At 40.2% G+C, this 10,995-nt stretch overlaps 1 protein-coding gene across 3 annotated transcripts; it reads left to right on the plus strand.

Moving 5' to 3' along the window:
* The first annotated feature begins 5,700 nt into the window (after positions 1 to 5,700).
* Positions 5,701 to 10,716, plus strand: LOC131242604 (NAC domain-containing protein 82-like). 3 transcript variants are annotated; one of them, XM_058241352.1, is made up of 7 exons: positions 5,701 to 5,813; positions 6,424 to 6,891; positions 7,236 to 7,513; positions 7,859 to 8,248; positions 9,377 to 9,511; positions 9,616 to 9,733; positions 10,178 to 10,716. In XM_058241352.1, exons 2-7 carry the CDS (start codon positions 6,738 to 6,740, stop codon positions 10,474 to 10,476), a joined length of 1,374 nt encoding a protein of 457 aa, XP_058097335.1. In that variant the 5' UTR covers positions 5,701 to 5,813; positions 6,424 to 6,737; the 3' UTR covers positions 10,477 to 10,716. The 3 variants fall into 3 exon arrangements, with proteins under 3 accessions (XP_058097335.1, XP_058097334.1, XP_058097336.1); XM_058241351.1 differs by lacking the exon at positions 5,701 to 5,813 and having other exon boundaries at positions 5,856 to 6,891; XM_058241353.1 differs by lacking the exons at positions 5,701 to 5,813; positions 10,178 to 10,716 and adding an exon at positions 10,015 to 10,081 and having other exon boundaries at positions 5,858 to 6,891.
* Positions 10,717 to 10,995: the final 279 nt, after the last annotated feature.

The raw sequence follows: 10,995 nt of genomic DNA on the forward strand, positions 1-10,995 counted from the left end.
TGGAAGAGCTGAAGTATTCTATGCTCTGCAAGAGTATGGTTGATAGATATGCATATGCACGCTGAAGAGGGAAATTCCTCACTAGCTGCTGGAGACGGACGGTCCTAGCAGGGGATATTTTGGGCCCAACGTGATGTATACATTTTATCCACACCGTCCATTCATTTTGAAATATCATTTTAGTCGTTGAGCCCAAAAAGGAGACAGATACAAGTCTCAGAAGAAGCTGTGACAAAAACTTCCACCGTTGAAACTTCCTACGACCCACCGTGATGTTTATTTTCCATCCAACCTGTTCGTTAGGTCGCATAGACGTGGATGAAGGAAACATAAATATCAGCTTTATCCAAAAATTCTTTAGCCCTCAGGGAGTTTTCAACCGTAGGTGTTCAATCCCCGCTACTTCTTATGATGTGGTCCACTTGAGTCTTCTGTATGCTTTCTTTTTTACCTCATGCCTTAAAATTATCTGTCAAAATCAATAGACGGCCTGGATAAAACACATACACTAAGGTGGGCTCCACATAGCCCCTATCAGGACCATCCGTCTCTAAGCTAGGTCGTGGTGGGGGTAGTAGTACCCCATCCGCATCTATATGTTCGTCCATCTAGACCATCCAAATTGTGGGTCTCACCAAGTAATTGGCGGGACACAAAATTGCAATATGATCTGGTGATCTGATCCCACTAAAAGCATTCCTACCCTTTGATCGGAAACGGATTGGCTACTGCCCCTGCCACCATCCCAGTGGCTGATGTTCGGTGCTCTGTGGGCCCCATAATGATGTATGTGTTTCATCCATTCCGTTCATCCATTTTTACAGATCATTTTAGGCCTTGATACCAAAATTGAGAGGGATATAAATCTCAGGTAGACCACACCATAGTAAAACAAAAGTGATTGGATATCCATCATTAAAATCCTCCTAAGGCCCAATGTACTGTTTATTTGACATCCAATCTGTTGAGTAGCTCATGCAAACCAGATGAAGGGAAAAAAACAAAGATAAGCTTGATCCAAAACTTTTATTGCCCCAAAATTTTTTTTAATGGTCTACGTTCATTCAATACCGTTTCTTATAATGTGGTCTACTTGAGATTGAGATATACCTAATTTTTTTCTTCATACTATAAAATTATCTAGAAAAATAAATAGACGGCATGGATTAAAAATATACATAATAGTGGAGTCGCAGAGCACCGACTACCAGCCATTGGCTGGTGGCAGAAGAAGTAGCCGATACGTTTCCCTTTTGTGCATGGTCAACAACTCAGTAGTGGGGCCCACCATGATGTATGTGAATTTCCACGCCGTCTATCCATTTTTAAAGATCATTTTCGGTGTGGGCCCAGAATTGAAGCTTATACAAAGGTTAAGTGGCCCAAACCACAGGAAACAGTGGGAATTGAACGCCCACCGTTGAAAGCTTATTGGGAACCATAGAAATTTTGGACCAAGATGATATTTCGTTATCCTTCACCCATGCTTGCGTGACCTTACGAAGAGCCCTAGGAAGGTTTAAGGGTGTACTTCACTGTCCCCACTGTTTTCTGTGGTGTGGTCCCCTTGAGCTTTGGATATGCTTAAATTTTGGTTGCTTGCAATAAAATGAGCTAGTAAAACGGATGGACGGTGTGGATAATGACGCATACGTCAAGATGGGTCCCACAGTTTATTCAGTACGCTATCCGCGTCCTCACCGCGTCCTCACCGAAGATTCTAGATGGAACTGAAATATTATTTAATTCCTATTTGAGGAATTATTTTATACTCTATTTTCACGGAAACGGCTTGGGTACGCCTCCTGCCACCCGCCAATGGCGGATCGTCAGTGGTATGTGGACCCCACCATTTCAAAAACATTTTATGGTATGAGACCAAAAATGAGGTATATCAAGTTAACCACACTTTGATTGATGAGCATAACCATTAGATTAGTGGAGTGATGTTTGCGAGAAATCCTCCCCGTCTAATTCATTCATAGGGTCACAAAACGGATGAAGAGGAAAAACCAAATGATCCAAAACTTCTATAACTCTAGAAAGGTTTTGATGGTAGATGTTCAATTCATGCTGATTTACGTCTCAAGCCTTAATATGAGCTCGCCATGTAATTGGAGTGAGACAAAAATAAAAATAAAAAATAACACAGACTGCTGCGATTTATCCATGTATTCAACAAGCATGTCTCCTAAACTAGAATGATTTGTTTTGTTTTTTTTTACGAATCACAGGTGTTGAATCTCCTAAGAGTCTACCACCCAAGCAAGAGTAAGGATCCAAACTAGAATGATTTGCTAGCCATTCTAATTTAGCGGGCGAGCATGAAATTCGGCGGGCGGCATGAAATTCAAGGGCAAATTGAAATTCAACGGCAAATATGAAAATTAGCCCACCTTTAAATTAGAAAGCGGGGAAACATGAAAAGCGAAATCGAAATGAGGACTGTGAAAAGCAGGCAAACTATTGAAGTCGCACCATTTGGTCAGGCGGTTCGACTCGCCGAACAATCTAGAAAAACAACGGGGCAAAATGAAATATGAGTAGGGTAAACTATCTGGCCGAACAATCTAGAAAAGAGCTGAAATATTTTTTAATTCTGTCATCCGGATCAAAATACGACTTCCTCCCGACCAAATCTGACTCAAGCTCTCGCATCGGACGGTTGTGATCTTCGGAAGCAATTCTCTCCGTCGAACTTCCCTTCTCTCCCTCCTCGGGTTTTTCCCATTTCCGCTTCGCACCGCACGGACGACGACGAAAGCGCACGTGTCGTCCTCTTCTTGTCGTTTTGGACGTACACGTGTTCTCTCCTTCGCCGTTGAAGAGGTTCTTGGGCTTGAGATACGTCAGCATCTTTTCCTCGTCTCTCTTGACTGGGACTCCTCCCCCTTTCTCTGTTCACGTTCTTTTCTTCTTCTATCTCTGGAAGCTTAAAGAAGCAAGATTTCCGGCGATTCTGGTGAAGGGGGGTGGTTTCAGGCCGGAATCTGACGGCGGTGGCATCATGAGGTCTGTGTTATATCCAAACCGTCCATCTATTTGGCGAGCTCATATTAAAGCTTGAGAGGAAAAATAAGATAGATCTAACTATCAAGTGGACCACACTTTGTAAAAGGCGATTGAGGGAATTGAATGTTTACAATGGGGTTACTGAAGTTTTGGATTATTAGAAATTTGTTTTTCTCTTCATACGGACCTTTGTAACCTTATGAATAGATTGGGTGTACGTCACTGTCCCACTATTTTCTGTGGTGTGGTCCCCTTGAGCTTTGGATATGCTTAAATTTTGGATACTTTCAATAAAATGAGCTAGTAAAACGGATGGACGGTGTGGATAATGACGCATACGTCAAGATGGGTCCCACAGTTTATTCAGTACGCTATCCGCGTCCTCACCGCGTCCTCACCGAAGATTCTAGATGGAACTGAAATATTATTTAATTCCTATTTGAGGAATTATTTTATACTCTATAGAGTACAGTGGATTCATATGCATATAAACATTGAATACACAAATATAATATATATTCGTCAATCTAGACCGTCCAAATTATGGGACTCACTATGTAATTGGAGTGAGACAAAAATTGCAAAGATCGAATGATATGATCCTCCTAGCCATTCATTCCCACCTTTTGAGGACTGTCAATTGAAGTCGCACCATTTGGTCAGGCGGTTCGACTCGCCGAACAATCTAGAAAAGAGCTGAAATATTTTTTAATTCTCGTTTAAAACAATTTCTTTATACTCATACAGAGTACGGTCGATTCATGTGCATATACACACTGAAGAGACAATGAAACATATTTTTGTCAATCTAGACCGTCCAAATTGTTGGTCTCACTAAGTAATTGGTGTGTGAAAGAAATTGCAAAGATCAGGTGATCTGATCCCAATAGGAATTCCCACCTTTTGAGCACCGTCTATTAGAGTCGCACCCCTAAGTCAAGCAAATCGATTCGCAGAAGAATCTGGAAAGGAGCTGAAATATGATTTATTTTCGGTTTTGAGGAGTTATTTTATACTCTATAGAGTACCGTGGCTTCATATGCATATACCCACTGAAGACACAAGTAAAATATATGTACGTCAATCTAGACCGTCCAAACGCCTCACTTTGTAATTGGCGTGAGAGAAAAATTTCAAAGATCAGGTGATCTGATCCATCCGATCAATTTCCATTGGTCGATAACAAGAACTAAAATGGTCCACAGTCATTGTTGAATTACTGGGATCTTCATCCTCTCATCAATTTGTTTCTTGTGCAATTCTGTATCCAGCCCAAGATTTGACAGTTTGGATTGTGGATACGTGGCCAGGCTTATGGTCTACGGGCCCACTTCCAGCAGTATAGTAGAATGAAATGGACGCGGATTGGGTGCTAGAGGTCCCATCGTCATATATTGGTTTAATCCACACCGTCCATTCAATTTTCCATATCATTTTAGTACAAACCCAAAAATGAAGCATTTCCAAGGCTCAAGTGGACTATACAGTGGGGATTAAACACCTACCATTGAAATTTTTTTTGTGGGACACAGAAGTTTTGGATCAAGCTGATATTTATTTTTCCCCTTAATCCAGGTGTATAAGACTTCATGAACAGGTTGGATGGAAATTAAGCATCACGGTGGGCCCTGGGAAGGTTCCAACGGTGGGCACTGGGAAGCTGCTTCCTATGTTGTGGTCCACTTGAGGGTTTGATCTGCCTCATTTTTGGAACGATATGATAAATTGATACGGAAAAATGGATGGACGGTGTGGATAAAATCTATACATCACGGTTCCCCCTCACAGCCCCTGTCCCTTCCTAGCTAGTGACGGGCGGGGTAGTACCCATTCCGCGTCCGAAGGAAATCGCCGGACAAATAAGGAGAAGCAAACCCATATTTGTAATAAATGAACACATTTTGGTACCATTCTTACTTTTTATAGTGGGAATACAGTTGCTCGTATCAAACATCAGAGGGGTATTTTTTCACTAGAAAAAAGATCCGCGAAAAACTGAAGAGGTTCTTCGCAGCAAATTTACCAACCTTTTAATCTGGTCCACTCATCATGCGCATCCAATCACGAATACCTATGCAGGAAAATTGAGCCTGTTTCACTCAAGTGGGTCACACTTCGTATGAAATCTAGGGACAAGATTCTAATAACATTATTAGTGGATCGTCATGTATTTTAGGAACGACCACCTCAGCTTATGATTGACGGACGGTCGAGGTCTTCCTTAGGACGTGTCGTGTTTACGCATCGTATGATTGCTTCTTCAATGGCTCCCATTTGGGAGCTTCCGAGCAATCGGGAGTTCGCTTTGGATATATCGCCAACTTGGATTCAGGTGCGTCGCCATACCCACTTAGGCCCGCGAGCCCAGACATTCTAATGATCTGATCCGTCCATGTTTTCTTTAATGCTAGTAACAATCCATTTGCATGTAATACAATTTTAACCGTCGCCTTTTAGTTTGAATACTAGCAATTGGAAATATTATTTTCAATAATTCATCTACAGTTATTGATGGCAAATAATTCTTCTATTTTAAATTTCTTATATTATAAATCATAATATAGATGGCTCTGATCATCAGACGGCTTAGCATGTGGGTTCCAACTGGCGGCGACAGACGCTAAATTCTCAGTCGCGGATAGCAATAGAGGCAAAACGAAATCCGCGAGTACGAAAGGCGGGCTTCTTTAAAGTCCGCGTTTTTCTTGACAACCCTTCGCACTCCCTCCCTCCCTCTCTCGCTCTCCCACTCTCTCCGAAACATTTCTCGATCTTCTCTAATCTACTCTCTGCCCTTTTCGGTAAGCTCTAAAAATCCACCGATCTGATTAAGGTTATTGATTCGATGTGTTTCTCCCGAAGCGATCGCTGTTTAAAACAGTTCATATCTTCTGTCTGTTGGGGGATTATGATCTAATTATGGTTTTTCTCTGATGTTCTTAAGTTTTTGTTTTGGGGGACCGATCTTTGATTATTTCATGGGGATTTCTTTGTTTAAGAATGTTTCCTGTTTTTTATTCAGCGGGTTCCTGTCGTTTCAGTGGTTTTTGTGACATCTCTTTTGTTTTTCTATTTCTTTCTATGGTTCTTGATCATTCTATGATTTGTTAGGGTTTTACGGAGCTAATCTCGTTTTGTGTAACGTTTTGTGGGGGGTTTTTAGAAGCATTTTCTTGTAATTTAGGGCAATTTTACTGTTTTTCATGTTTCAAGGGTTTCTTAGGGGATTTCTATATTTGATCTGCGTTTCTTAGGGTTTTTGAAGTGACTTTGGTATTGCAGGGTATTTTAGCTGGATTTGATGTTACTAGGGTTTTATTAAGGTTTCTAGGGAATGATTTTTGATTTTTGGTTTTCCTTTTAAAACTTATAAGCGTCTCTGGCCTCTTTTATAATGATTTCTGAATACAGGATCTCTCGCCTGCACGTCAAATGTCTGTAAATCTCATCAGCAAATATTTCTGCCTCTCTCGTCTAAAACTGTGGTACCTATATCGCGATCGGTTGTGGTGTTTGCACCTATTTCGGCATTGGACTTGACACCTGATTATTTCGGAGGATTTAAAAGGGATTTGTCTTGGGTTTCTGTGATTATTCTGGGCCCACACGAGCTGTGGGCGATATCTATTTAGAAGACAGTTGGGTTTCAGAGCGTATTAAGAATTTCGGTTCTCATTTAGTGTTTAAAGTAACTGCGCAGTTTTTCGACTAGCTGATCTGTTTTTATGGCGACAATTTGCTCCTTCCCGGGTGTCAGGTTTCATCCAACTGACGTTGAGCTGGTTATGTACTACTTGAAAAGACAGATCAATGGAAGGCCACTTGTCAAAGTTATTGCAGTGGTTGAGCTTTACAAGTTTGAGCCTTGGGATCTTCAAGGTATTCTCTCACCCCCTCTTGATTTCATTTGCAGTATCTTTTTGTAGGATGGTTTTTTATGTTAAAATTGAAGCTTGTTCCCTTGTTCGAATGCTAGCATGTACATGGGTGTCATGGTTTTATTAGCTTTATTATTTTTGCCTTTGTAATTTTATGAGAATTTCCGAGTTTTCATGATGTCTTTTCTTTTGTAACTGTTTAAATCTGATTCCTTGTATATTAATGGATTTATGTTAATCCATTTGGTTCTTTTTCTTCTTCTCATTTTCTGCAATTTTGTTCTTGTGATCATGCTATGCTTGTTTCCTAAGTATTTGTCCTGTACCATTTTCTTTTGGGTGCAGCACAATCATTGTTGCGAAGCAGAGACCTCGAGTGGTATTTCTTTTGCCCTCGAGACAGGAAATATGCAAGTGGGTCGCGGAGAAATCGTGCCACTGAAAAAGGATTTTGGAAAACGACAGGGAATGATAAGGCTGTTTGTTACGACTCCAAAACTGTAGGGATGAGAAAGACTTTGATCTTCTATGAAGGCAAGGCACCAAAAGGTACCAGAACTGATTGGGTAATGCACGAGTATAGAATTGAAGACAAGGGACTGGTTGATGCAGGCTTTTCTCAGGTATCAGTTGTGTTTGGTGGTTGCAAAATATAATATGGTTCCTGGAACAGCAAGATGCAGACTTTTGACGCTTTTAGGAACTATACCATGAAACTATTCTGTTCCTTCATGCTAGACCGTTATGCATGAATTATAGGTTCTGTTTGGTTCAGGAAACCATATTATATTTTGCATTTCTATTCTTCTTATGCTTTTCTCATTGGAAAAATGGTCAATAAAATGCACATGTGAAGCTCCTTGGCCTGTTACCATCTTTCCTCATTTATTTTTCTTTGTAGCTTATCCATTTGCCATCTTCAGCTCACTAATTTAAATTAAATTGAATGTATCTTCTTTCTTTTGCAGGATGCATACGTGATTTGCAAAATTTTCCAAAAGAGTGGCCGAGGCCCAAAAAATGGTGAACAGCATGGAGCACAATTTAACGAGGCAGATTGGGAGGATGATCTAGCAAATGATTCTTGCATATCCCTTCCTCTTGCTGACCCGTCCCTTGTGTCACATGAGCCAGAAGTAAATCAAAATATGGCCATCGTGAGCACTCTCGACTCTCAAAATGGAGACAACTCTTTATTGGAGCATTTGGCTCAAAACTCTGGAACTCCTGTTATCAGCGAGGGGCATCCTTCCTTGCTTGAGGATGATGATACTGAAAATTTTGATAGTGATAAACTGCTGTCACAACTTGACAAAGATGGAGATGCTTTAATGTCAAATGGAAGTGGTATCAATGAAGTAAGACCTGCTCTGCCAGCTATTTTGGTATTGTTGCTGTCATGGTTTTGGGTATTGCTTATGATACAGCTATATCGCTACCGTATTGGCCACCCCCATTATGCAACATGGGGTGAACTGGTCTGTAACTAAAAAAGAAAAGGAAAGAAAAGAAAAGAAAAACACTGTATCGGCTGGTATGGGCCAATTCGGGGACAATACAGCTGATACGGGCCATAAAGGCCCCATTTTGAAATTTTTATTTTCAATTTCTGTTGTTTTCTCGTCTTTCATTTCATCCATGGAGGAAGCGTAGAGACTCATTTTAGACTATAATTGAGGCTTATATTGAGGATCAAAATACAGGATTTGAGTGGGAATGTGGAGTCAAAACATGATGGACTATTTTTGGAAAATCGAAAGAAGGGGTAAACCATCACTTAAAAAAATAATTATTCTTATCTTTTTTGTTGTATGTCATTGTAATTTTCTCTAATTCACCGGGTCATATGCTTCATATATGTGTTCGATTAGAGTCTATTTGGTTGACTTTCAGCAGGTCACCTGATAGACATGGTTCTTATCAATGCATGGTCTGATGCACCATTGAGTGTATGTTAAAAACACAAAAAATGATAGATTCTGGTGTTTCACATTTTCTCATCGAGGCTGATATTGAGGATCAAAATACAGGATTTGAGTGGGAACATGGAATCAAAACATAGTGGACTATTTATGGAAAATCGAAAGAAGGGGTAAACCATTACTTTATTTTATTTTGTTTTCTCATCTTTTTTGTTGTATTTTGTTGTAATTTGCCTAATTCATCTGGTCATGCTTCATATGTGTTCGATTAGAGTCTATTTGGTTGACTTTCAGCAGGTCCCACTGGATAGACATCGTTCTTAGCGATGTCTGGTCTGATACACCATAGAATTTATGTTAAAAACACAGAAAATGATAGATTCTGGTGTTTTACATTTTCTTTTTCATATTTTCTAAATAAAATTTCAAAATTTTTAGGGCCAAAAAAAATAAAAAATTCCAGTCATACACCCCAAAACACCAATATTCAAAACCTTGGTTATCATTTGTATTTGCATGTTGCTTAGCGCATTTATGTATGGTGGCTGTTGAATTTTCTTGCAGGAGCTTGACTCATCCATTCCTCATGAAAGTACTGACGAAGATGTAGTCCATCGTGGTTATCATGAGATTTACGAGGGGTTAGTGGACATCATCGATGACGGATTTCTGGAGTTGAAGGATCTACCTGATCCTGAGGTAACACAATTTTCAAATTTCCCGTTTCTCCTATTGATTTGTTTTAATCAGGTTGTCGCTGATTTGAATATTATAACTCACCATGCATTTTTCGTACGTAACAGATGGACAACTCCCGAAGCAATCCGGAACAGCAAGAAGCCATATGCTGCTTTACTTCTCCTTGTATGGAGAATGCAGAAGAAACAGCAGCCATATGTGTTCCTCAATTCATGGCAAGAGGTAGCTTCCACCATCCTCAGTGCCATTATGATAAGCACCAATGCTTATAATTGTTGTTGCCATTTTGGGAATGTATGGAAGTGTGGAGGTGGAAAGGAGAACATGGATAAACTGTACGCCATGAAAGAAAATTGTGTCTATTGTTTCTTTTCACCTTTTCTGTTTTTGGGTTAGTTCATTGAGACGTTTTGCAGTTGATATATGGTATATATCGATTGCAATTCTGCAAGCAACAAAACCTTGTCTTCTTTATTTTGATCTTTTAGCTTGTTCCTGTGTAGACTCAGCAAAAACAGGCTTTGCGACCTCTGATTTATGGTGAAGGCCAGAGGTGTAGGCTTTCATGGTTTCTTTTCTTTTTTTTTTTTCTTTGTCAGTTTTTTCTTCTTTTTCTGTCTTATAAATGATGAGTCAATTTCATTGTTATTATCGTGTTTCATCCAGGTGAACAACACTTGAGCCTGGAGCATAGCTCTAGTGCATGCTTATTGGATTGTATCCCTGGCGGTCCTGCCACATCTGCAGAGTACCCATATCCTCTCGGGGAGGAGTACTTGAAGGATGGTGTTCCTTGTGATTGGAGCTCCATTGGCATCAAGGCTGAGGTGACTGTCAGTTGTGTATGCATCGACGGACCAATCAAGGAATCTTCCTTGCATGTGCTGTCACTGCAAGCCATTGAGGTGTCGGTGGTGGCAGCAGGTTCATGTTTGTGGTTCTCTTGGGGATGGTGTCAGTTCTGATGTGGCTCTTTCTGTTTGGACTGGGTGCCAAACTGGGGAGGTATGTATGCATGGAGGATCCCGTCCTTTATGGCCGGAGTATTTACTAGATATCGAATGTGTTTTGCTCCTCTTTGTTTGTTTATGTGGCTTTATGAACTATGTAACTGATTTACCAACTCTGTTACTATATTTTTAATTTTTGGTCTACACATCAGATATTGCTGTTCTATTCATTTTTAAATGAATGATAATCTTTACTAGTTGTTGGGCTGTTAATCATCCTCCAAAATTGTAAGAGCCCCAGGGTGTTTATGATCTTTAGATACATTATGGCATGTTATTGTACTTCTGGTCTCCTCTATGAGTGGTGCCATGCTTTTTGTGGGAGGATTATCAGTCCTCTGCTTTACCAGCTGAGCTATTCGGACCATTTCCTAAGGGGCGTTTGGATCGTCTTGCTTAAGATAAGCAGCTTATGCCATAAGTAGCTTATCTTAGTTTCTACTTATTAAGAAGACAACTATGTTTTGTAAACAA

The sequence above is a fragment of the Magnolia sinica genome, chromosome 4 (genome assembly GCF_029962835.1).
Source record: "Magnolia sinica isolate HGM2019 chromosome 4, MsV1, whole genome shotgun sequence".
Lineage (NCBI taxonomy): Eukaryota > Viridiplantae > Streptophyta > Magnoliopsida > Magnoliales > Magnoliaceae > Magnolia > Magnolia sinica.

Excerpts from the sequence above, each read along its gene's own strand:
- LOC131242604 (XM_058241352.1), top strand. The coding sequence starts at position 6,738 with ATGGCGACAATTTGCTCCTTCCCGGGTGTCAGGTTTCATCCAACTGAC. Across the intron at positions 9,512-9,615 it reads AGGATCTACCTGATCCTGAG|ATGGACAACTCCCGAAGCAA; the intron begins GTAACACAATTT and ends CGTACGTAACAG. Across the intron at positions 9,734-10,177 it reads TCCTCAATTCATGGCAAGAG|GTGAACAACACTTGAGCCTG; the intron begins GTAGCTTCCACC and ends TGTTTCATCCAG.